General features: G+C 43.9%; 1 protein-coding gene across 4 annotated transcripts in view; it reads left to right on the top strand.

Moving 5' to 3' along the window:
- LOC126999223 (uncharacterized) overlaps window positions 1–14527 on the top strand; it is a 133620-nt gene that overhangs the window by 86828 nt on the left and 32265 nt on the right. For 3 of the 4 annotated variants that reach the window (XM_050861554.1, XM_050861557.1, XM_050861556.1), the window contains one exon: window positions 4278–4448. The exons of the other annotated variant lie outside the window; for it this stretch is intronic. In XM_050861554.1, the coding sequence (XP_050717511.1) occupies window positions 4278–4448 (171 nt within the window). The remainder of the gene's footprint in view (window positions 1–4277; window positions 4449–14527) is intronic. 4 annotated transcript variants of the gene reach the window in all.

The raw sequence follows: 14527 nt of genomic DNA, 5'->3' as shown, positions 1-14527 counted from the left end.
CTCCCTCCTCACCCCGTCCTTCCACCTCCTGTGAGGAGGTGAAAGGATGCTTGGGTGCCATAGTTGAGGTCAAAATGCAGTGTACGTATTCCAGAGAAACGTTCCACTTACATTGCCGGCTAGCTTCAGACTGAGACAGCGTCTCTGCGCGGTGACGTCAGCGATGAAACTCGTGTTAAATAAAACATATCGCGTTACTTAAATGTATCTCCTTAAATATCAACTCGTGTCAAATCAAAAACGCGTTATTTAATCTCTTGTTAATCGAGAGGTGACTATATATGTGTATATATATATATATATATATATATATATATATATATATATATATATATATATATATATATATATATATATATATATATATATATATATACAGTCACCTCAGTTCATGGTCTCACCCATCACGGTTTAGCATGATCAGTCAACTGTGACCCCGCTTATGGCTGCCCCAGTTTTCTGTGATACGCTGGATGCATTGACGCTAAATAGGAAGGCAGAGAGGAGGGAGGAGGCAGAGAGGAGGGGAAGGGAGAGAGGAGGAGGAAGGCAGAGAGGAGGGAGGAGGAGGAGGCAGAGAGGAGGGGAAGGAGAGAGGAGGAGGCGGGCAATGGACGTTAGGTTGCTCCTGAGTGACGTCACGGTTAGACTGTGACGTCATGCTTTCCTATTGGCCAGCAGCTCACTCAGGGACGACTGCTATTGGTGAGATTTTCTCATAGCAACATTATCCTAAAAAAAAAAAAAAATTCACTACGCCACACTGCAGTGTTGCCAGATTGGGCTACTTATCTAAATTGGGCTACTTTTGGGTCTTCTGTGTTGTTGTCTAACAAGGTCTTGTCTCATTTCAGTCATTAAAAGAACGAAAAAAAACATGTTTTATATGACGTGTCAGAGGTGACTTCCCAAATGCATATTTTCCCATAGGGTTATAGTCCCGCCGTCATGCGGTTTCGCGCATCGTCAAGTCGAACGAAATACCCGCTAATGACGGGGATGACTATATGTGTGTGTGTGTGTATATATATATATATATATATATATATATATATATATATATATATATATATATATATATATATATATATATATATATATATATATACACACACACACACACACACACACACACACATGTGTGTGTAGGTCGATCATACATGTAAATATCATTAATCGATACATCGCAAATGAAGGAAGAACTGGATATTTTTTACTTATTATATATATATATATATATATATATATATATATATATATATATATATATATATATATATATATATATATTTACGTATATATACAGTCGTCCCTCAAATAGTACGGGGTTAGGGACCCAGGACCCCCGTACTATTCGAAAATCCGTATAAAATTAGTGCCCCCCCTAGAAACTCTGCTGGGCACTTACGGAATCTGGCTCCCGCCTGGCTCAGTTGCCAGTTATGCATTTTCTGCTGCAATCACAGTGCAGTGTTACTACACTGGGGGGATCGAGGGGGGCAAAGCCCCCCCGTTAGAGGTCAGGTTATTTAAAGTTTCGTTGGAGTAGTTTAAATATGCGTCCCTTAACTACATATATAATAGCGAGGCACAATGCCGTATTTTGGAGACGCGGAGTCAATCTCCACAATTACCGTTTCGTATCTTATTTCAAGTATGATTTAGAAAGCAATAGAGACTATGGTTGAGAGTACGAGAGTGTGAGTGTATGACATGGCCCGGCAGAAAATACATAACTGGCAACTTTGTCCGGCGAGTAGAAGCTGAGCCAGGTGGGACTCGGATTCACGTGGTATGCTCTCTCTACCGCAACTTAACTCATACCAAAATGTAACTTCTCCTAAATCTGATTTCTTCTGCATGGTGAACAGCTTTCTCGAATGCTTTGGGGTGCATAGAGCAAGTGTTTTGGCTTGTCTCTTGAGTCCCATGTTCATGTTATATGGTAATGGCAAAGCATATCTGAGGTTGTGCACACACACAGACTTAAGGAAAGCACATACGTTTCAGTCTGGCAAAACAGTGTTCCTGATGTGCACACACATTAACTGAGGAGATGCGCATGGGTGGCAGTCTGGTAGAACCATTGAGGTAGAATTGGCGGAGTCGACACGGCCCGGTAATCCCATTCATTGAGGTGAAGCCACTGAACTGTCATTTTTAGGGCTGGAAGATACGGGATAAACGGGTGAGAACAGCCTGGCCTGACCTGACGACACCTGACACCTGGCAGGTTTCCACAACCTTGCGGCCCTAAAAATGACAGTTCGGTGGATTCACTGAACTGGGCTGATGTCGACTCCACCAATTCTACCTCCATGGGTAGAACAGTCTTGCCACTCACGCCATGGCACTTGGTGCGACGAGCAGGAAATTTTAAAAATCCTAAATTTTTTTCTTTAACAATCCGTATAAAACCGAAACCGTACTATTGGAAACTGTACTATTTGAGGGACGACTGTATATATATATATATATATATATATATATATATATATATATATATATATATATATATATATATATATATATATATATACAGCCATTTTAGAACTAATTTTAGAATAAAACATTTGTTTTTAAGCACAAAAATTTTCTGAATACAATGGTTATTTTAGATTTTAGAACAAAGTAGACAAGGTAGGATTTCTAATAAGTATGAACATTAAATGTTATTCTCTGACTTCTTCTCACCCTAATTTTTACATTATGTTACCCTGTTCCGTTCTAAAATCTACATTAGAGTACAGTCACTACGCAGTCCAATGGTATCAACAAAATTCACCTATTTAGTGTATCAGACAAGCAAGGTAAAGACATGAATATTTTTTAAAACTGCTTGATTGTTGGGTGATGGAGATGTCACACGCCCCACCTGCCAACAGCCAATCAGCAGCATCCTTACATACTCGACTAGGGATCCAGCTACTGCTGAGATGGATCCATTCTATGTGAATGAACTATGTACTCATAGTAGTAGTGTAAAAATTTTTTTTATTTATTTTACAACAAAGGAGACAGCTCAAGGGCACAAGAAAAAGAAACAATAATAAAAAAAAAAAGCCCGCTACTCGCTGCTCCTAAAAAAGAATCAAAAGCGGTGGCCAAAAGAGACATCAATTTCGGGAGGAGAGGTGTCCTGATACCCTTCTCTTGAAGAGTTCAAGTCATAGGCAGGAGGAAATACAGATGAAGGAAGATTGTTCCAGAGTTTACCAGCGTGAGGGATGAAAGAGTGAAGATGCTGGTTAACTCTTGCATAAGGGGTTTGGACAGTATAGGGATGAGCATGAGTAGAAAGTCGTGTGCAGCGGGGCCGCAGGAGGGGGGGAGGCACGCAGTTAGCAAGTTCAGAAGAGCAGTTGGCGTGGAAATATCGATAGAAGATAGAAAGAGAGGCAACATCGCGACGGAATGTAAGAGGTAGAAGACTATCAGTAGGAGGAGGAGAGCTGATGAGATGAAGAGCCCTGACTCCACTCTGTCCAGAAGAGCTGTGTGAGTGGAGCCCCCCACATGTGAGATGCATACTCCACACGAGGGTGGACAAGGCCCCTGTATATGGATAGCAACTGCACGGGGGAGAAGAACTGACGGAGACGATACAGAACGCCCAACCTCGAGGAAGCTGATTTAGCGAGAGAGGAGATGTGAAGTTTCCAGTTAAAATTTTGAGTTAAGGATAGACCGAGGATATTTAGTGTTGAAGAAGGTGACAGCTGAGTGTTGTCGAAGAATAGGGGATAGGTGTTTGGAAGATTGTGTCGAGTTGATAGGTGGAAAAATTGAGTTTTTGAGGCATTGAAGGACACAAGGTTCCTTCTGCCCCAATTGGAAATGATAGCAAGGTCTGAGGTTAAGCGTTCTGCAGCCTCCAGTCTGGAGTAGTGTACTTCCTGTTGTGATGGTCTTCTATTGAAAGAAGTTGAATAATGCAGACTGGAGTTGTCGGCGTATGAGTGGACAGGACAGTTCGTTATGGAAAGAAGATCATTGATGAATAACAGGAAGAGAGTGGGTGATAGGACAGAGCCCTGTGGAACACCACGTTGATAGGTTTAGGGGAAGAACAGTGACCGTCTACCACCGCAGAGATAGAACGGCTGGAGAGGAAACTGGAGATAAAGGAACAGAGAGAGGGATAGAATCCGAAAGAGGGCAGTTTAGAAAGCAAAGACTTGTGCCAGACTCTATCTATTTAGAATTTGAAATAGTAATAGAAACCTTGTCCTTATCCCCATGTTTGCACTGTCTCTAATTCATTTCATCTTTTGCAGAACTCTTCTAGAATTGATAGAAAATTTCGGCTGACAAAGTTGCTGGTCCGTTACCATGAACACACTGACTTAGAGAAAGTGGAACGGCTCTTCAAGGCGTGTCCATGCATTACTAACCTGACCTTTATCATCACAACAAGCATTAAGAGACAGCTGTCCCTACTGATTGGGGTTTGTATCCTTCATCTTTCAGTATACTCTCCTACCTATATTAATATGTTTTATATAACTGTTTCTCATTCTAATGAAACATACATCTGTCCCACCTTTTTCTCAGATTTGCACATTCGCGAATTTTGCCCCAATTGCTCAAAGGTAACCACAAGAAATTTTCATGGCGCCGCTCCAAACATTCCCAGTCCACCCGTGAACAATTTGTCTGTTCCTAAGGGAAGGGCAATATATACATGTATAAAGCAGCATAAAATATCTTAAATACCATCATTCATCAACTATACATACCGTAAACTGTTCTGTAGTGTATGTAAAGTTCTTACAAATACTTAGTCTTTCACATCTCACTTTGCTGTTAGGTACTCACCACAAAGTCTCTGCCATTTTCTTATTCAACTTGAGTGCTTAAGCATTTCATATCATTTGAATGATTTACTAATGAACATTTGTTTTCTATAAAAATTGGGTAATAATATGAAACGGGTAATCAAAACTTAATCATAACTACAAGCAGCTGTTCAGCTGGTAACCGTATACAAACAGGCGATGTGTGACTTGCCACTTACTTAGCCTGTGTGAACACGTACTTGGTTGTATTCCTCTCTAGCTCAGTTGCAGGACAGGCTTTGTGTAGTACAGGGTGTCTTCGGGCTTAGAAGCTTTATAATACACGGAAATGTTTGGAAATAGTGAACTTTAGCTCAAAAAACAAAGTTCATTTTGTGGAGTAAATATTTAGAGAAGAAAAGCATTATAAACAGCAGTAGACAATTCAGGTTTAGATAAGGAAGATCTTGTCACACAGACTTACTAAGCCTCTATTCAAGAGTGATAGACATTACCCGGGAAAGAGAAGGATGAGCAGATTCCATCTACCTGGACCTGGGAAAAAAAATGGTTAAGTGCCACAAAATATTGATATAGAAATTAGAAAAGATTAGTGGCCTTCAGGGGAGAATGATTGACTGGATGAAAGGCTACTTGGAGGTAAGAGAAATGAGAACAGTGGTAAGAGATAGAAAGTTAAAGAGGGGACAAGTAACAAGTGGTGTTCTTCAAGGTTCAGTATTGGCACCCATAATGTTTTTAATCTATATAAATATGATGAAAGGAATCAACAGATATATAAGTTTGTTTGCAGGCTAATGAAGAAAATAACAACTCAAGAAGACTGTGCAAACCTACAAAATTATCTAGATAAAATTTACAAATGGAGCAAAGAATGGGAAATGGAATTTAATGTAAAAAAGTGTCACATATTGGATATTGTGAAGAGTGAAATATCCCCACAGGACTATGAATTGGGTGATAAATTGTTATTTAAAGAGAGAAAAGAGAAAGACTTTTGAGTTGTCATACAGGAAAACCTTTCACCTGAATGTCACATCAACAAAATATTTGGAGAAACATATGAATTAACGTATTTGTCGGCTTATAAGACGCATGGGCTACTGAGATGCACCCCCAATTCCGGCAGGCAGTCAGGTGAAGATTTTTCGCCTGACATTCGTGGCCCTCCCCACTCTCAGGTCATTATTAACCCCTTCACTCCGGTGACGCCGACGTTGGTGTCCGACGGACGTCATCCAACGGCGTCACCGTATGGATAAGGTTAGTCCTCCTCTAAACCTCTTAATCATCTTCTATTTCCTCTTAATCCTCTTCTAAACCTCTTAGGAGGAAATGGAAGAGGATGAAGAGAAATTTAGAGGAGGATTGAGAGGTTTAGAAGAAGATTAATCCTCTTCCATTTCCTCTTGACCCTTTCCATACTGTGATGCCGACGTCTGCGTCATGGATGGAAAGGGTTAAAGTTTCACATGTATTCAGATCGTTATCAAATCCCAATACTTTACATTTTAAACCCTTTATATTTGGTGGGACCTGCCAGAATTGGTCCTTCTTATAGACTTGAGGGCACTGCTTTGAGATGTGAACAAACATGGCAGAGACAGCGACATTCAGAGGGGTAACGGGTGTAAAGTTTGTGCATCATATTTCTTTATTATTATTCTACATCATAAGTCTAGTTGTTGAAATATTCTAGTACATTTTTAAAACATAAGAAAGTGTGAAATTTCAAACTTGAATGGAGAAACAGGCACTTGTAAATATCCAATAATAACCTATCTTCTCAGTATCTCGTCAATATTATCCATATATTGTTTGTGTTTATCAATCAAACGAAGTTAAACAGTTTTATGAAGAAGGTCTCTCTTACCTCAATTATCCCAGTCTACTAAGGAAACGTAGCGTGTCTTGCATGTGTTGTCAGGTTTGGTGTACAGCCGTTAACTAGTTTGTGAAGGGACAAGCATTAAGTCACTTAATTTTCTTCCAAGTGGTGTCATTTTATATGAAGTAGTGTTAAGTACTACTGTTATACATTGTTACTTGAGAAAAGAGTTGCTGTCGTTGCTGTAAATGCTATCGCCACCCTGTTTACGCTTATGGAAGGCTTGCAGTTTAATTCAAGAGTGCCGCTGGTTCACTAAAACTTCACTAGCCAGTGACCCGAAGCTAAACCTTGACCTTATAATAACAAATTTTTTGAGGTAAACCCTTGAAACAGATACCTTAAGGAGGTGTCACAGTGGCAGTTTTCCTCCAACCGTTGGGGCTTTCTTCGGGCAGTGCCCTTACACCCAACTGAGAGCGAGTTAAGAACATAATAACATAAGAACACAGGGAGACTGCAAGAGGCCGAGTGGCCTACACATGGCAGCTCCAGAATCCCCCCCATACTCACAATGGGTGAGGTGTAGTTTCAGGGGTTACAGGTAGAGGCTTGATCCTCGTTTACCTACGGTACGGGCGTTCGCTCCAGTACCCTGTCACCTTACTGCACCCACACCTCACTACCACCTGTCATCCTCGTCCATGAAGCTATCCAGTCTACTCTTAACCCTTTCAATACGATGACGCCTACGTAGGCATCATGAAGCCCCAGTAGCATATATGATGACGCCTACGTAGGCGTCATATTTCTATTCTGTTTCTTTTTCTATTGAGTTGTCCTGTACTTTGTGTTTGTTACTAAGTAAAGACGCCGTATGCTGTCCTTGAAATCCTATTGCTCCTCCCACCATCCTTGTTCCCACCAATCACAAAAAATGAGCTACAGTATGCACCGCCTTCTTCCCGCCTTGTGTCTAAAATTATGAAGTCTCATTGGCTGTCTCTCTCTCTCTCTCTCTCTCTCTCTCTCTCTCTCTCTCTCTCTCTCTCTCTCTCTCCCCCCCCCCCCCCAGACACCAGGGTGCCAACACCACCACTCCTTGCCTATCTCTCTCTCTCTCTCTCTCACACACACACACACACACACACACACACACACACACACACACACACATGTACACACATACATTGTCTGTGATGACAAAGGAGTATCTGGCAGCTCTGACTGATGATAACAGAGTTGTATTTGCTGATAATTTCTCAACATTCTTCCTCCTCTACACAATCATCTGCTTTCTCTATTTCTTTCCCCCTTGCCCCTTTCTCCCCTTTCTTTATTTTGCTTTTTTTTTATTTCGCGTTGACGCAATTTATATTATGCATAGCAGGTATATGTTGACTCGTCGTGTATGCTGCTTTGCAAATACAGGATACATGTAATGAGGGCTTTCAGCTTCCTCTCCCAAGAGTGAGGTCTCTACCTTTCGACGTGACCATGATATGTTGACTGAAAATTAGCAGCATAATATACGGAGGCAACAAGCAGATACATGCCGGCTCAGGTTTCCCGCGCGCGGCTGAGCACGCCATATATCAGCCAGGCAGGCTTTTTGAACATCCAGCGCGAAGGGGTTAAAACAAGCTATCGTCCCTGCACTAACTATGTGATTGCTTAGTCTATTCCATTCCCCCACCACCCTATTACTAAACAAATGCTTGCCAATATCTCTCCTAAATCTATACTTTTCCAATTTAAATCCATTACTGCCTGTTCTATCCTGCAGGCTAATTCTCAGAACTTTACTTATATCGCCTTTGTTGTAACCCTTGACCCATTTGAATACTTCTATCAGATCTCCCCGCACTCTTCGTCTTTCTAGTGAATGTAAGTTGAGATGTTTCAGCCTATCTTGATATGGGAGGTTCCTTAGCCCCTGAATCATCTTGGTCATCCTCCTCTGAACTGATTCTAGCAAGTTGATGTCCATTCTGTAGTGTGGGCACCAAAACTGGACAGCATAATCTAAGTGTGGCCTAACTAACGCTAAATAGAGTCTGAGGATGACCTCTGCACTTTTGTTGGTTACCGTCCGGTGGCCGAAGTGATAGCGTACTGGACCCACATTCGCCGCGTGATGGACGACGCGGGTTCGAATCCTCACGCTACCACTCGGATTTTTCAGTCACCGCCGAGTGGCTTAAAACTACCCACATGCTGTCCTGAAGACCACCCATCAACCCGGACTCTAGAGGAAGCCGTCCAAGCGAATCAAGAACGAGTTCCGGGGGGCGGCATGAGCCAATGCAAGATGGCGCCACTATAAACACTCGCCTGCGCTAGAACGGGCTGGGCCGACCATCAGGCCCCACCTGGAAGAAGCCTTGGGCCGACCATCAGGCCCCACCGGGAAGATGCCTACCGGCGCAATAGGCAACAACGTAAAAAAAAAAAAAAAAAAAAAAAACTGTTAGCCCTATTCCTCACACTAATACAGTAGAGCCCCACTTAGTGCGAGATCAATTAGCGCAAGCCACCATCTACCACGTGGATACGGGCAGCTGACCTTGGCCGTGTGTGACGCACACCCGATAAATTTGGATTTGCCGGTTGTCCAAGCTGCCACTAATGCGGTGGGAAGAAAAGGGCTCAGTGTGACACCAGGTTATGGTGAACCGACAACTCGCTCCCGGATGGGTGCACGGGCGTTGCCAGTAGCCACAACTGTTAGAAGAAAATGTCCAGTGTGATACTGCCTTAAGGCAGCGAGGCCGCTGACCGGGTGAGCGCCGGCGATGACGTCATTGGACTCCCAGCGAATCACAAGCGTGTTTTCAGAGCTCAGCTAATCGTAGTTTTTTTTTAATTTTTTTTTTTTTTTTTATGTGAGTGATTATTTTGAGTAATTATCAAACCCAAAAGTCAGACCCACGTGTGCACCAATTTTTTTTTTTTCATGTTGGTTACTTTATTCAATTAGCGCGAATTCAGTTAGCGCGACTGCATGGAAAGAAATATCCATGTGTTCAATATTAATTATTAATATTAGTGAGAATAATGGGGTAAATATGATATCAGAAACTGTACATCATGAGTCTTGTACGAGGAGTTATTTCGCGCAATACCAGCCCGGCCACCATTTGCTTTGTTTGAAAACCACAGAATCACACCCACACAACAAACAGCTGCATGCCGCGTGTCACCAGAACCGTGTGAATTGTGTCTTGCCTAGTTGTCTGTCATAACCTACGAGTGACTGTGAGAATAATATGTTAATTATGATCTCAGAAGCTGTACATAATCAGTATGTACGAGGAGATATTTCTCGCAACACCAGCCTGGCCACCATTTGCATTGTTTGAAAACCACAGAACCACACCCACACAACAAAGAGCTGCATGCCGCGTGTCACCAGAACTGTGTGAATTATGTCTTGCCTAGTTGTCTGTCATAACCTACGAGTGATGGTGAGAATAATATGCTTATTATGATCTCAGAAGCTGTGCATCATCAGTATGTTTACGGGGATGTATTTCTCACAACACCAGCCCGGCTGCCATTTTCATTGCTTTACTCAAGGACACTTATCAATTCAAGCAGTACAGATTACGCCAAAAATGTATAAATTTCAGGAAACTGTACATCGTCAATGTTCTTTAACTCGTATATATTTCTGAGCATTTTAAGAACTTTTTTTTTTTTAATTGTTGTCTTAAAGTTTGGGGTGCGCGTTATACGCCGGTGCGCGTTACACGCCGCAAAATACAGTATACCCGTGTAATGGGTTGTGTGTTCCTACACTTAGTACGCTACACTTGGTGATGTTAAAATTCATTCTGCCATTTCTCTGACCAAGCTGGCAGTTTGTTGAGATCCTCCTGCAGTGCTCTAGCATCCTCCCTTGTCCTTATAGTGCATCCTATTTTGGTGTCATCTGCAATTTACCTATGTCACTAGTTATCCCATTTTTTATGTCATTGATGTCTATAATGAATAGAAGCGGGCCTAAAAGTGAACCTTGGGGAACCCCACTGGTTACATTACCCCATTCAGATTTTTTACCATTAATGGTAACCCTCTGTTTCCTGTCGCAAATCCACGCCCTAATCCAATCATAAACCTTCCCTCCTATTCCATGAGCCCTGACTTTATTTAACAGTCTCTGGTGAGGTACCTTATCGAAGGCCTTACTAAAATCAAGATAAACTACATCGTAACTCTCATCATTGTCAGCTGCCTCTTATACTCTATTGTAAAAGGATCAAAAATTAGTAAGGCACGACTTTCCTTTAATAAATCCATGCTGTGAGTCGTGAATTAAATTATGTCTGTTAATATGGTCCCTAATACTATCTGCTATTATTGATTCAAACATTTTACCTATAACTGACTTTTGCATAGAAGATTTGTCTCCCTTCTTAATATTGGAATAACATGTGCCTGCCTCCATGAAACAGGCACCACCCCTGTGTCTAGCGACTTCCTAAAAACTTATGTTAGCTGCCCACTGATTTCAGATTTACATTCTTTTAATACCCTGGGAAAAATTTCATCTGGCCCTGGCGCCTTAGTAACTTTGAGTCTATCTATCTGTCAAATCACGAGCTCCCTACTTATGTTGATGTCGGTTAATCCTTCTACCTCTTCTCCCTTGTAGATCTGTCCTCCCTGAGGTAAATCATCTAATCTTTCTTCGGTAAATACAGTTAAGAAATATCTGTTTAACGCCTCACTCATTTCCTCATCTGTATCTATCAGTGATTCTCCTGACTTAAGCGGCCCTATCTTATCCCTAACCTTGGTCTTATAAAGTTGAAAGAAACCCTTTGGATTGGTCTTTGCTTCCCTGGCAATTCTAATCTCATAATTACGTTTTGCTATACGGGTGCTTTTCTTAACTGTTCTGGCTAAATCGTTGTAACTGTCCCTTAGGTGAGTTTCCCCCCCTCTTGATTCTAACATATAATCCTCTTTTCCTTCCTATTTCAGTTTTTAGCCTGTCTGTCATCCATCGCGGGTAATTACCTGTTGACCTGACTTTCCTGTGAGGTATAAACTGTTGCTGACCTAGTTTAATCTCCCTGACCAGACTACTGTACTCACCCTCCAAGCTACTGACCTGACTAGTGACCTCACCAGAGATTAATGCCCTTCCCTGCTCTGGGTCCTGACCTACTTCTGACCCTACTCCCCTAATCCTTTGCAGCTGCTTTCTTAACCCCTCGTAGTCCAGATTCCTGAAGTCAGGTATCAATGTGTTGTTACTGTTAACTCTTTCCTCCCATTTAATATTAAATCTAATTTCCTTCTGATCACTGTTACCTATTGAATGCCCAACCTCTATGTTGCTTATTATGTCTTCCCTATTAGTTAACAACAAATCCAAAATTTTTCTTCCCTCGTTGGTGATCTAATTAACTGCTTAACCCTTACATTACGGCGATCGTTTATATAAGTGCGCTGCCACACGCCCCACCCGTACGGGGATCAGAAGAATGGTGGAGGCATCTGGCATCCGCACACATACTCATTCGTCTCTACGCACAGCCTACCGAAGGCCACAGATCATTTTCTACTTTTGTTCGGAATACATCTGTCATGTCTCGTGATGCGTCAAGCAGTTCCTCTGCTCCGGGCGGAAGTAGACCGCGAGTGAATCAAAGTGACAGTGACTCTGATGACTGATATGGTAGTGACATTGACAGAGGAGGGAGAAGAGAGGAGAAGAGAAGAGAAGAGAAGAGAAGAGAAGAGAAGAGAAGAGAAGAGAAGAGAAGACGAGAGACGAGACAAGACGAGAGGAGAGGAGAGGAGAGGCGAGGTGAGGTGAGGTGAGACAGGAGGGGAGGGGAGAGAGAGAGAGAGAGAGAGAGAGAGAGAGGGGGGGGGGGGAGGAGAGGAGAGAAGAGAAGAGGGGAGGAGAGAGGAGAAGAGGGGAGGAGAGAAGAGAAGAGAAGAGGGGAGGAGAGAAGAGAAGAGAAGAGGGGAGGAGAGAAGAGAAGAGGGGAGGAGAGGAGAGAAGAGAAGAGGGGAGGAGAGAAGAGAAGAGGGGAGGAGAGAAGAGAAGAGAAGAGGAGAGAAGAGAAGATAAGAGAGGAGGGGAGGAGAGAGGAGAAGAGGGGAGGAGAGAAGAGAAGAGAAGAGGGGAGGAGAGAGGAGAAGAGGGGAGGAGAGAAGAGAAGAGAAGAGGGGAGGAGAGACGAGAAGAGGGGAGGAGAGAAGAGAAGAGGGGAGGAGAGAGGAGAAGAGGGGAGGAGAGAAGAGAAGAGGGGAGGAGAGAGGAGAAGAGGGGAGGAGAGAAGAGAAGATAAGAGAAGAGGGGAGGAGAGAGGAGAAGAGGGGAGGAGAGAAGAGAAGATAAGAGGGGAGGAGAGAAGAGAAGAGGGGAGGAGAGAAGAGAAGAGAAGACGAAAGACAAGACGAGAAGAGAGGCGAGGCGAGGCGAGGCGAGGCGAGGCGAGGCGAGGCGAGACGGGACGAGACGGGATGGGACGGGACGGGACGGGACGGGACGGGAGGGGAGGGGAGGGGAGGGGGAAGGGAGGGGGAGGGGGAAGGGGCGGGGGCAGGGGAGGGGGAAGGGGAGGGGGAGGGGGGAGGGGAGGGGAGGGGAGAGGAGAGGAGAGGAGAGGAGAGGAGAGGAGAGAGAGAGAGAGAGAGAGAGAGAGAGAGAGAGAGGAGAGAAGAGGGGAGGAGAGGGGAGGAGAGAAGAGAAGAGGGGAGGGGAGGAGAGAAGAGGGGGAAGAGAGAAGAGAAGAGGGGAGGAGAGGAGAGACGAGAAGAGAAGAGGGGAGAAGAGAAGAAAAGAGGGGAGGAGAGAAGAGAAGACGAGACGAGAGACGAGACAAGAGGAGAGGAGAGGCGAGGCGAGACGGGAGGGGAGAAGAGGGGAGGGGAGGAAGTGTCTGTCTGCGGTGTTTATCCATGACTCTGTGATCGCTATCAAATCAAATTTCTCTACGCACGCCTTTCCCCGCAATAAATCTATCTTATTCCTAATGCTTCTACTGTTTGTATAGTATACATTTAGACCTACCCCTTGATTTACCCTGCAGCAGCTATCATTACTATTACATTTTATGTTCCCACTAGCTATTGCCACCTTAGGCCCCCTCTTACTTACCCTAAAAAACCCTGCAGGGCCCCCAATCCATGTTAAAGGGCATCAGACAAGATCTGAACCCCCTCCCATGAAAGGTGAACCCCGTCCTTCTGGTATAGGTGGTTCATGCCATAGAATCGGTCCCAGGTGTCGACAAATGTCCATCCATTGGCTTTGCAATAATCTCCCAACCTGCAGCTTAATGCAGTTGCCCTGGACAGCCAAGTGGCAGAACCCCACACACCACAGGAACACTGCCCTTGCACGTAACCCTTCGGAGGGCCTCTCTATAGCGACGCAGAAGCTGCTTGCTACCTACCCTGCCTACGTCGTTCTCTCCCACGCTCAGGCAGACGATGGGTTTGACTCCCTCGCCAGACATGCACGCCTCTATCCTATCGCTGACATTCCCAATCCCCGCCCCTGGTAAACACACCCGGGTCCTACGCTTCCTATCTCTAGCACAGAAGGCCCTATCTAAAAACCTAACCTATCCTCAACAACCAAAATGTTACCTCTGGGCAGGGACTCATCTGCCCTCTTCTCCTTCATCTCCTGCACCTCCACTGCTTCCTCCTCCCTCGGCTCAGAGAGAGCCTGAAAGGAGTTGCGGCACTTCACACCCTCAGGAGTGGACTTGCTGAGCTTCATGCGACTCCCACGGTTCTCAACCACCTTCCAGCCGCCATCCTCAGACGGTGTACTATGTACATCGCCTGACTGATAACCTGATGAACGGAGGATTCGATTTTCCTCCATCATGGTCTCCACAGTCCTTTCCAACACCTATATTCTCTT

The sequence above is a fragment of the Eriocheir sinensis genome, chromosome 16, assembly GCF_024679095.1.
Source record: "Eriocheir sinensis breed Jianghai 21 chromosome 16, ASM2467909v1, whole genome shotgun sequence".
Classification (NCBI taxonomy): Eukaryota; Metazoa; Arthropoda; class Malacostraca; order Decapoda; family Varunidae; genus Eriocheir; species Eriocheir sinensis.
Note: the sequence above shows the minus strand (reverse complement) of the source record. Positions and strands in the feature narration are given on the sequence as shown.